General features: G+C 41.3%; 1 protein-coding gene across 1 annotated transcript in view; it reads left to right on the top strand.

Annotated features, from left to right (window-relative positions):
* Positions 1-12,481, top strand: part of DMBT1 (deleted in malignant brain tumors 1) — a 116,695-nt gene that overhangs the window by 89,317 nt on the left and 14,897 nt on the right. The window contains exons 18-23 of the mRNA XM_030202576.1: positions 2,022-2,336; positions 3,653-3,667; positions 4,556-4,594; positions 7,495-7,809; positions 8,948-8,962; positions 9,851-9,889. Of these exons, the coding sequence (XP_030058436.1) occupies positions 2,022-2,336; positions 3,653-3,667; positions 4,556-4,594; positions 7,495-7,809; positions 8,948-8,962; positions 9,851-9,889 (738 nt within the window). The remainder of the gene's footprint in view (positions 1-2,021; positions 2,337-3,652; positions 3,668-4,555; positions 4,595-7,494; positions 7,810-8,947; positions 8,963-9,850; positions 9,890-12,481) is intronic.

Raw genomic sequence — 12,481 nt, 5'->3', positions numbered from 1 at the left:
GAATGTAAGAGTAAGAAGTTGCTTAATGGGTAGTCAGTGGAATTTCTGCAATAGAGGAGAAACATGATCGCAACGTTGAGCGTGACATAGCAAACCAATAGCGGTATTCTGGATAGACTGCAGTTTCTGGATGTCTGATTGAGTAGAGCCCAAGTAAATAACATTACAGTAATCAAGTCTCGTGTTCAGTAATGCAAGGATTAAGGAATGAAATATTTCAGAGCTAAAGTAATGACGGATTGCGGAAGCACTCGAAGGACAAAGAAACTGGATTTACAGACACTGGAAATTTGAGGGGCTAAAGTAAGCTGTAAATCCAATATCATGTCGAGATACCGAAATGATTCTACAGGGTTACAGGAGAGCCAATAAGATTTAAGGGGATGGTTAGCGTCGAGAACCCACCAGTAAACCAACACACGAGTTTGTTCTTTTTTTCAGTACCAATCTGTGTTTAGAAAGCCACTCTGAAATGAGCGCCAGATAATCTTGGAGTGGTTTAATGGAGGGATTGATTAGGCTAGTTGGAAAAAGTACTAAAATAACATCTGCATAAAAATGGAAAGATGTACCTGTGGTTTCAATCAGGGTTGCGAGGGGACTGAGGAACAGGTTGAAAAGGAGCGGGGATAGTACAGACGGATTGCATGAAGCACTCGAAAGACAAAGAAACCGGAAATTTGAGGTACAAAAGTAAGCTGTGAATCATAAATCATGCTGAGATACCGAAATGATTCTACAGTGGTCACAGGAGAGCCAAAAAGATTTAAGGGGTGGTTGGTGTCGAGAGCCCACCAGTAAACCAACACAAGAGGTTTTTCTTTATTCAGTACCAATCTGTGTTTAGAAAGCAACTCTAAACTGAGTGCCAGACAATATTAGAGTGGCTTAATGGAGGGATTGATAGGGCTAGTTGGAAACCTGAGAAACAGGTTGAAAAGGAACGTGGATAGCACAGAACCCTGAGGAATCTCCACAAGACAAGGGACATGGAGAGGACTGGTCAGCAGCAGTGACAACAGTGTACAATCGATTTGACAGAAAGGAGGCAAAGCAAGAGTGAACCGACCCCGTCAGACCCAGAGAAGATAAACAGAAAAATAGAAGAGACTGGTCAACGAGGTTGAAAGCAGTGGAGAGGCTGAGGGAGATGGCCAAAATCACATTATGTTTTCCCAGATGGGTATAAAATTCATTCAGTACGGCAGTGATGACGGTCTCGGTGTTGTGGTGAGATCTAAAGCCTGATTGTTCTGCAAACGATTAGAACTGAAGGAAAACAATATGTTCTAAGATCTTAGAAAGAAAATAACAATTTGAAACAGGTCTATAGGTGTTTGGGGATCAAGGGTAGGTTTCTTAAGGATAGGTCTAACTAAAGCAGATATCCAAAGTTGCGGAAATTGACCTAAAGAGAGGCAGTAGATAACAGTAGATGCTGGAGACTATAAGCAGGCAGGATTCATCAATCACTGTATAAATAATTTTCAGTTTTTGCATTTAGTAGTACAATACAGCAGTATAGTGATGTGTTACAGTACTCGCAGAGAGAGGTATTGACCACTATAGGGAGAAGCTGCACCTGAGGGGCAAAAACAAAGATTGTGAACCCTCTAGGGACAGAGATAGTACCTGCTTATACCATGAGATTGCTCTCTGCTTTGAACTTGATGGTTAAGCAGATTCTAAAGGCCTCAATTAGATGATGACTGTGGCATAAGCCTCTGGAAGGAGAGAAAACTTCAGCTGTAGAGGAGCCCATAGACAAATAGACTTTAGCATCTTCCTCCTTGACTTAAATGTTGCCTTGTATTCAACCAGCAAACAATGCAATGAAAATATCACGCAATGGTCTTAGAAGAGCCAGGGTATGCTCACCCAATAGCTGTCTCATCTAATAGCCTTTCACTGTATCCTAATGGGCTCAGTGCAATGATTTGTTCCATGTCTAAAATGTAGGACAGGAAAAGTGGCCCATGCTTTCTTATTAGTATATATGCAATCCCTTTCTTTCTTTTTAGGATCTTATCAAATACGATTGGTGAACGGCTCAGACAGATGCTCAGGGCGTGTTGAAGTTTCCTATAACGGAAACTGGGGGACAGTTTGTGATGACAGTTGGGATACAGCTGATGCAAATGTTGTGTGCAGACAGCTGGGCTGTGGATTCGCTACTTCTGCTCCCGGCAATGCCCAGTTTGGCCAAGGCACAGGAGATATTGTCCTGGATGATGTGAGCTGTTCAGGAAGTGAACAGTACCTGACGCGGTGCAACAGTAGTGGGTGGAAGAACCACAACTGTCAACATTATGAAGATGCCGGTGTCATCTGCTCAGGTACCTTCTTCTGTCTCTTACTACATAAGAGCTTAGTTACTGTCTCTAGATGTCTTCATAGAATTTGTTCAGGAGGGACGTTTTCTGCGATCACAGCTCCTCTCTGTGTTCTGGAAAAGTATTTCTTGTTTGGAAAAGAACTTGTCTTACAAAGGCAATTGTGCATTTTCAAAGAAGGTCTTTCAGTTCCTAAATAGGCTTTGGTTCTCTTCTCACTACTATGGAAAGATAGGTTGAAGCTTTGTGACCTTCTGATTCAGCAAAGAGAAGGGACTGAAGCACTGCACAAATCCACTGGGTTGATGTGTCCATGTTATATTTAACATAGTGCATACTGTATTCAGATACAGAGAGGATCTGCTGCAAGGAAATGAATGCATGATTAGCTGTAATTCGATGAAGTCCTGATAATATTTCCATGAGTAGAGCAATATGTTGGCTTGTGAGGTGTAACTTCTTGTTATCCATCTATCAATGTGAACTCCCTTACCCTCCGCTGATTCACTTTCGGGTTGATATTAGCGGAGACTTATATGGGTAGGAAACAGCTGTTAACCAGATAAATCCCGCCCACCGGATCCAATCTCAGATTTTCTGAACATTTGCTTATTTCAGGCGTAAAGAAGAAGGTTCTGACTTCAAAAAGCCAGTCCAAAAATGTATTCAATTAGTATAACTTACACGCACTACTGTCTTAGAGCATAAATGCAAAGATGCATCGACAGGAAGAGGATCAAATGTGGGGCGTGGGTGTGTCCAGCATTTACACTGCAACTTCCAGAATGTTCTAAGTTACGCATTAAAGTGCTGCATTTACACCTGCTATTTACATGGCATAAGTGGCAGGGTTAAATTTAGACGCATAGATGCTGAATTATGATTGTGCTCTTAAAGAACAGGAAAGCGCGTAAGTAACTCTTATAGGATAGGATCACAACCCACGTGATTGGGGCACTTAATTTGTAGCTCCCATTTATAGAATTTCCCCTACGTGGTTAACTGCCTGCATAAAGTTAGCATAACATTAACCGGTTAGATATCTGGTACCAATTTGAATACCACTGTCGGCCATGTTAGACACAGACATTGAGAGTCAACCGTTATCCGGATACCACAGGGAATAAACACCCAGAGGAGCCAGTATTTAAAATCAAACACTCACCGTCACGGCTGGATTTTATTGAGTTCAATTTTCACTCACAAATTCTAAAATAAATTCCAAGGAAAATGTATATCTTGAGATGTCTGGGGTCCATTTGTACTTTTCCTGGGTTGTATCACTCAGTACTAACATTTGTTTTCTTTCATCCTAACAGCTTCTCAGCTCTCAGGTAAGTGAAAGATTTGAGCTTGATTTTAATTTAGGATTTATCTGCCTTTTCGGGACTAGTGGGTTACTCTGCAGTTTTCCTGCAAAGGAGTCCCATCTTTTCTTGCCTTCCCATGCAGAAGAGTCCTGAGTGTCCTTAATGCTAGGGTTAGCATCCGGTTCCTGGACAGGACGACCGAGGCCTGGTGTTATCCCATTTCATGCATGTAGTAGTCCCGTAAAAGTTTACTTCCATGCCAACAGTATGATGAAATTCAGAATGCCCTGGAAAAATAGAAGCTGTAATTCCCTCAACCTCATATGTACATTTTATGACAGTGAAGAACTGATTACAGTGATATTACTTTAACTAGCTATCATGCAACGTTCAATTACTCACAACCCTCCTAACAACAGAGCAACTTTACAGAGCTGTATGAAATACGGTTCTTCAGGAGACTAGTGAGCAGGAAGTTGCAGCAGTCCCAGTGTCAGGTGATGAGAGAGTGGGTAAGGATTTTGGTAATGAACAATTTTCAGGCTATTGCATAATAAGAACATTGCTCATTTCAGCAATACATGGATGTGCACAGAGAGCCTGCAAATAGGTGGGAAAATGTGGGGTATAAATGTAGCTTGCTTTTGTTCCCAGTAAACTGGTATAGTAGCCATGTTAGTTCACTTTTCAATGTAATAAATAGAAATGCACTGTGTTGTTTGAAATACACGTGTTTAAAGATTGTGAACCTGAGAGACACTGGATTCCCAGGGGTAAGAGGAGGTTGGGGCAGTTACAGTACGATCGGCCCTTCCACTATTAGCTTTATAAAAATATAAAATAGATTGATGTCTTGTATTGATAAGAAGGCTCCTCTTTATACTGCTGTGTTATTTTTCTTTTCATCTGTAGTTACGTCAAGACCTTCTCTATCAGCAAGTTCTATACTTGGTAAGTGATGTTTCCTCCTCTCCAAATGATCCTCAGTGGTAATAATACTGCTCCTCCTGGATTTTCCCTTTTTACACCTGTCACACAAAATGAATCCGACTTACAATATGTGAAATGCAAAATTGGGATCTCAGTGGTGACTGTATAGAAGATTATTACGTACCTAACTAGAGGTCAGGTGGAGATACAGAGATTTTGCTTGCTGAATTCTGCTATTTACTTTATATAGTTATTTTAACGATTATAATTCTTAGGTTAAAGAGTACATGATAATGATAAGAAAACTTTTGTTTTTAAAGCTCACTGAGAGCCGTACCATTATGCTGGGATAGTTTAGAGTTTATTGAGATTTGCTATACCGCTATGCCTAACTCACAGATCTAGGCGGAGTACAAAAATAAATTCAAAACAACATAAGAAAAAGAAAACAAAAGCAACTGCAGTAATTGACAGGAAAGTGAATAAGAGAAGTTAGAAGAACACTCACACCCCAATAACAAAAGGTTAAGGTTGGGTTAGGATGGGAGGAATAGAGAATCAATAAATCCCGGGGGAGGGAAAGGGGAGAGCTACAGAGAAAATCTGCAGGCCAGATCAAGCTCAAACTAAGGGAGGCCAAAGGCCTGTTGGAAAAGCCATGTCTTTAGTTTGGTTTTAAATCTTTTGAAAGAGGTGTCAGTACGGATATCCAGAGGCAGTGAATTCCAAGAGGACGGGGCGGCAAAGAAAAAGGCATGATGCCTGGCGAACTCTAGCTGGGCAAAGTTGGGAGCAGAAAGAACCAACCGGCAATCGTTGAGAGAACAAAGAAGGCGAGGCGGAGTGTAAGGGATTGGTGAGTGAGGACAGACATTGAGGGAGGCCAAGTCTGAAGCCTTTGAATGTAAGAGTAAGAAGTTGCTTAATGGGTAGTCAGTGGAATTTCTGCAATAGAGGAGAAACATGATCGCAACGTTGAGCGTGACATAGCAAACCAATAGCGGTATTCTGGATAGACTGCAGTTTTTGGATGTCTGATTGAGTAGAGCCCAAGTAAATAACATTACAGTAATCAAGTCTCGTGTTCAGTAATGCAAGGATTAAGGAATGAAATATTTCAGAGCTAAAGTAATGACGGATTGCGGAAGCACTCGAAGGACAAAGAAACTGGATTTACAGACACTGGAAATTTGAGGGGCTAAAGTAAGCTGTAAATCCAATATCATGTCGAGATACCGAAATGATTCTACAGGGTTACAGGAGAGCCAATAAGATTTAAGGGGATGGTTAGCGTCGAGAACCCACCAGTAAACCAACACACGAGTTTGTTCTTTTTTTCAGTACCAATCTGTGTTTAGAAAGCCACTCTGAAATGAGCGCCAGATAATCTTGGAGTGGTTTAATGGAGGGATTGATTAGGCTAGTTGGAAAAAGTACTAAAATAACATCTGCATAAAAATGGAAAGATGTACCTGTGGTTTCAATCAGGGTTGCGAGGGGACTGAGGAACAGGTTGAAAAGGAGCGGGGATAGTACAGACGGATTGCATGAAGCACTCGAAAGACAAAGAAACCGGAAATTTGAGGTACAAAAGTAAGCTGTGAATCATAAATCATGCTGAGATACCGAAATGATTCTACAGTGGTCACAGGAGAGCCAAAAAGATTTAAGGGGTGGTTGGTGTCGAGAGCCCACCAGTAAACCAACACAAGAGGTTTTTCTTTATTCAGTACCAATCTGTGTTTAGAAAGCAACTCTAAACTGAGTGCCAGACAATATTAGAGTGGCTTAATGGAGGGATTGATAGGGCTAGTTGGAAACCTGAGAAACAGGTTGAAAAGGAACGTGGATAGCACAGAACCCTGAGGAATCTCCACAAGACAAGGGACATGGAGAGGACTGGTCAGCAGCAGTGACAACAGTGTACAATCGATTTGACAGAAAGGAGGCAAAGCAAGAGTGAACCGACCCCGTCAGACCCAGAGAAGATAAACAGAAAAATAGAAGAGACTGGTCAACGAGGTTGAAAGCAGTGGAGAGGCTGAGGGAGATGGCCAAAATCACATTATGTTTTCCCAGATGGGTATAAAATTCATTCAGTACGGCAGTGATGACGGTCTCGGTGTTGTGGTGAGATCTAAAGCCTGATTGTTCTGCAAACGATTAGAACTGAAGGAAAACAATATGTTCTAAGATCTTAGAAAGAAAATAACAATTTGAAACAGGTCTATAGGTGTTTGGGGATCAAGGGTAGGTTTCTTAAGGATAGGTCTAACTAAAGCAGATATCCAAAGTTGCGGAAATTGACCTAAAGAGAGGCAGTAGATAACAGTAGATGCTGGAGACTATAAGCAGGCAGGATTCATCAATCACTGTATAAATAATTTTCAGTTTTTGCATTTAGTAGTACAATACAGCAGTATAGTGATGTGTTACAGTACTCGCAGAGAGAGGTATTGACCACTATAGGGAGAAGCTGCACCTGAGGGGCAAAAACAAAGATTGTGAACCCTCTAGGGACAGAGATAGTACCTGCTTATACCATGAGATTGCTCTCTGCTTTGAACTTGATGGTTAAGCAGATTCTAAAGGCCTCAATTAGATGATGACTGTGGCATAAGCCTCTGGAAGGAGAGAAAACTTCAGCTGTAGAGGAGCCCATAGACAAATAGACTTTAGCATCTTCCTCCTTGACTTAAATGTTGCCTTGTATTCAACCAGCAAACAATGCAATGAAAATATCACGCAATGGTCTTAGAAGAGCCAGGGTATGCTCACCCAATAGCTGTCTCATCTAATAGCCTTTCACTGTATCCTAATGGGCTCAGTGCAATGATTTGTTCCATGTCTAAAATGTAGGACAGGAAAAGTGGCCCATGCTTTCTTATTAGTATATATGCAATCCCTTTCTTTCTTTTTAGGATCTTATCAAATACGATTGGTGAACGGCTCAGACAGATGCTCAGGGCGTGTTGAAGTTTCCTATAACGGAAACTGGGGGACAGTTTGTGATGACAGGTGGGATACAGCTGATGCAAATGTTGTGTGCAGACAGCTGGGCTGTGGATTCGCTACTTCTGCTCCCGGCAATGCCCAGTTTGGCCAAGGCACAGGAGATATTGTCCTGGATGATGTGAGCTGTTCAGGAAGTGAACAGTACCTGACGCGGTGCAACAGTAGTGGGTGGAAGAACCACAACTGTCAACATTATGAAGATGCCGGTGTCATCTGCTCAGGTACCTTCTTCTGTCTCTTACTACATAAGAGCTTAGTTACTGTTTCTAGATGTCTTTGTAGAATTTGTTCAGGAGGGACATTTTCTGCGATCACAGCTCCTCTCTGTGTTCTGGAAAAGTATTTCTTGTTTGGAAAAGAACTTGTCTTACAAAGGCAATTGTGCATTTTCAAAGAAGGTCTTTCAGTTCCTAAATAGGCTTTGGTTCTCTTCTCACTACTATGGAAAGATAGGTTGAAGCTTTGTGACCTTCTGATTCAGCAAAGAGAAGGGACTGAAGCACTGCACAAATCCACTGGGTTGATGTGTCCATGTTATATTTAACATAGTGCATACTGTATTCAGATACAGAGAGGATCTGCTGCAAGGAAATGAATGCATAATTAGCTGTAATTCGATGAAGTCCTGATAATATTTCCATGAGCAGAGCAATATGTTGGCTTGTGAGGTGTAACTTCTTGTTATCCATCTATCAATGTGAACTCCCTTACCCTCCGCTGATTCACTTTCGGGTTGATATTAGCGGAGACTTATATGGGTAGGAAACAGCTGTTAACCAGATAAATCCCGCCCACCGTATCCAATCTCAGATTTTCTGAACATTTGCTTATTTCAGGCGTAAAGAAGAAGGTTCTGACTTCAAAAAGCCAGTCCAAAAATGTATTCAATTAGTATAACTTACACGCACAACTGTCTTAGAGCATAAATGCAAAGATGCATCGACAGGAAGAGGATCAAATGTGGGGCGTGGGTGTGTCCAGCATTTACACTGCAACTTCCAGAATGTTCTAAGTTACGCATTAAAGTGTTGCATTTACACCTGCTATTTACATGGCATAAGTGGCAGGGTTAAATTTAGACGCATAGACGCTGAATTATGATTGTGCTTTGAAAGAACAGGAAAGCGCGTATGTAACTCTTATAGGATAGGATCACAACCCACGTGATTGGGGCACTTAATTTGTAGCTCCCATTTATAGAATTTCCCCTAAGTGGTTAACTGCCTGCATACAGTTTCACTCACAAATTCTAAAATAAATTCCAAGGAAAATGTATATCTTGAGATGTCTGGGGTCCATTTGTACTTTTCCTGGGTTGTATCACTCAGTACTAACATTTGTTTTCTTTCATCCTAACAGCTTCTCAGCTCTCAGGTAAGTGAAAGATTTGAGCTTGATTTTAATTTAGGATTTATCTGCCTTTTCGGGACTAGTGGGTTACTCTGCAGTTTTCCTGCAAAGGAGTCCCATCTTTTCTTGCCTTCCCATGCAGAAGAGTCCTGAGTGTCCTTAATGCTAGGGTTAGCATCCGGTTCCTGGACAGGACGACCGAGGCCTGGTGTTATCCCATTTCATGCATGTAGTAGTCCCGTAAAAGTTTACTTCCATGCCAACAGTATGATGAAATTCAGAATGCCCTGGAAAAATAGAAGCTGTAATTCCCTCAACCTCATATGTACATTTTATGACAGTGAAGAACTGATTACAGTGATATTACTTTAACTAGCTATCATGCAACGTTCAATTACTCACAACCCTCCTAACAACAGAGCAACTTTACAGAGCTGTATGAAATACGGTTCTTCAGGAGACTAGTGAGCAGGAAGTTGCAGCAGTCCCAGTGTCAGGTGATGAGAGAGTGGGTAAGGATTTTGGTAATGAACAATTTTCAGGCTATTGCATAATAAGAACATTGCTCATTTCAGCAATACATGGATGTGCACAGAGAGCCTGCAAATAGGTGGGAAAATGTGGGGTATAAATGTAGCTTGCTTTTGTTCCCAGTAAACTGGTATAGTAGCCATGTTAGTTCACTTTTCAATGTAATAAATAGAAATGCACTGTGTTGTTTGAAATACACGTGTTTAAAGATTGTGAACCTGAGAGACACTGGATTCCCAGGGGTAAGAGGAGGTTGGGGCAGTTACAGTACGATCGGCCCTTCCACTATTAGCTTTATAAAAATATAAAATAGATTGATGTCTTGTATTGATAAGAAGGCTCCTCTTTATACTGCTGTGTTATTTTTCTTTTCATCTGTAGTTACGTCAAGACCTTCTCTATCAGCAAGTTCTATACTTGGTAAGTGATGTTTCCTCCTCTCCAAATGATCCTCAGTGGTAATAATACTGCTCCTCCTGGATTTTCCCTTTTTACACCTGTCACACAAAATGAATCCGACTTACAATATGTGAAATGCAAAATTGGGATCTCAGTGGTGACTGTATAGAAGATTATTACGTACCTAACTAGAGGTCAGGTGGAGATACAGAGATTTTGCTTGCTGAATTCTGCTATTTACTTTATATAGTTATTTTAACGATTATAATTCTTAGGTTAAAGAGTACATGATAATGATAAGAAAACTTTTGTTTTTAAAGCTCACTGAGAGCCGTACCATTATGCTGGGATAGTTTAGAGTTTATTGAGATTTGCTATACCGCTATGCCTAACTCACAGATCTAGGCGGAGTACAAAAATAAATTCAAAACAACATAAGAAAAAGAAAACAAAAGCAACTGCAGTAATTGACAGGAAAGTGAATAAGAGAAGTTAGAAGAACACTCACACCCCAATAACAAAAGGTTAAGGTTGGGTTAGGATGGGAGGAATAGAGAATCAATAAATCCCGGGAGGGAAGAGGGGGGAGGGAAAGGGGAGAGCTACAGAGAAAATCTGCAGGCCAGATCAAGCTCAAACTAAGGGAGGCCAAAGGCCTGTTGGAAAAGCCATGTCTTTAGTTTGGTTTGAAATCTTTTGAAAGAGGTGTCAGTACGGATATCCAGAGGCAGTGAATTCCAAGAGGACGGGGCGGCAAAGAAAAAGGCATGATGCCTGGCGAACTCTAGCTGGGCAAAGTTGGGAGCAGAAAGAACCAACCGGCAATCGTTGAGAGAACAAAGAAGGCGAGGCGGAGTGTAAGGGATTGGTGAGTGAGGACAGACATTGAGGGAGGCCAAGTCTGAAGCCTTTGAATGTAAGAGTAAGAAGTTGCTTAATGGGTAGTCAGTGGAATTTCTGCAATAGAGGAGAAACATGATCGCAACGTTGAGCGTGACATAGCAAACCAATAGCGGTATTCTGGATAGACTGCAGTTTTTGGATGTCTGATTGAGTAGAGCCCAAGTAAATAACATTACAGTAATCAAGTCTCGTGTTCAGTAATGCAAGGATTAAGGAATGAAATATTTCAGAGCTAAAGTAATGACGGATTGCGGAAGCACTCGAAGGACAAAGAAACTGGATTTACAGACACTGGAAATTTGAGGGGCTAAAGTAAGCTGTAAATCCAATATCATGTCGAGATACCGAAATGATTCTACAGGGTTACAGGAGAGCCAATAAGATTTAAGGGGATGGTTAGCGTCGAGAACCCACCAGTAAACCAACACACGAGTTTGTTCTTTTTTTCAGTACCAATCTGTGTTTAGAAAGCCACTCTGAAATGAGCGCCAGATAATCTTGGAGTGGTTTAATGGAGGGATTGATTAGGCTAGTTGGAAAAAGTACTAAAATAACATCTGCATAAAAATGGAAAGATGTACCTGTGGTTTCAATCAGGGTTGCGAGGGGACTGAGGAACAGGTTGAAAAGGAGCGGGGATAGTACAGACGGATTGCATGAAGCACTCGAAAGACAAAGAAACCGGAAATTTGAGGTACAAAAGTAAGCTGTGAATCATAAATCATGCTGAGATACCGAAATGATTCTACAGTGGTCACAGGAGAGCCAAAAAGATTTAAGGGGTGGTTGGTGTCGAGAGCCCACCAGTAAACCAACACAAGAGGTTTTTCTTTATTCAGTACCAATCTGTGTTTAGAAAGCAACTCTAAACTGAGTGCCAGACAATATTAGAGTGGCTTAATGGAGGGATTGATAGGGCTAGTTGGAAACCTGAGAAACAGGTTGAAAAGGAACGTGGATAGCACAGAACCCTGAGGAATCTCCACAAGACAAGGGACATGGAGAGGACTGGTCAGCAGCAGTGACAACAGTGTACAATCGATTTGACAGAAAGGAGGCAAAGCAAGAGTGAACCGACCCCGTCAGACCCAGAGAAGATAAACAGAAAAATAGAAGAGACTGGTCAACGAGGTTGAAAGCAGTGGAGAGGCTGAGGGAGATGGCCAAAATCACATTATGTTTTCCCAGATGGGTATAAAATTCATTCAGTACGGCAGTGATGACGGTCTCGGTGTTGTGGTGAGATCTAAAGCCTGATTGTTCTGCAAACGATTAGAACTGAAGGAAAACAATATGTTCTAAGATCTTAGAAAGAAAATAACAATTTGAAACAGGTCTATAGGTGTTTGGGGATCAAGGGTAGGTTTCTTAAGGATAGGTCTAACTAAAGCAGATATCCAAAGTTGCGGAAATTGACCTAAAGAGAGGCAGTAGATAACAGTAGATGCTGGAGACTATAAGCAGGCAGGATTCATCAATCACTGTATAAATAATTTTCAGTTTTTGCATTTAGTAGTACAATACAGCAGTATAGTGATGTGTTACAGTACTCGCAGAGAGAGGTATTGACCACTATAGGGAGAAGCTGCACCTGAGGGGCAAAAACAAAGATTGTGAACCCTCTAGGGACAGAGATAGTACCTGCTTATACCATGAGATTGCTCTCTGCTTTGAACTTGATGGTTAAGCAGATTCTAAAGGCCTCAATTA

This window comes from Microcaecilia unicolor, chromosome 5 (genome assembly GCF_901765095.1).
Source record: "Microcaecilia unicolor chromosome 5, aMicUni1.1, whole genome shotgun sequence".
Classification (NCBI taxonomy): Eukaryota; Metazoa; Chordata; class Amphibia; order Gymnophiona; family Siphonopidae; genus Microcaecilia; species Microcaecilia unicolor.
The sequence above is the reverse complement of the archived record's forward strand: the minus strand, read 5'-3'. Positions and strand labels throughout refer to the sequence as shown.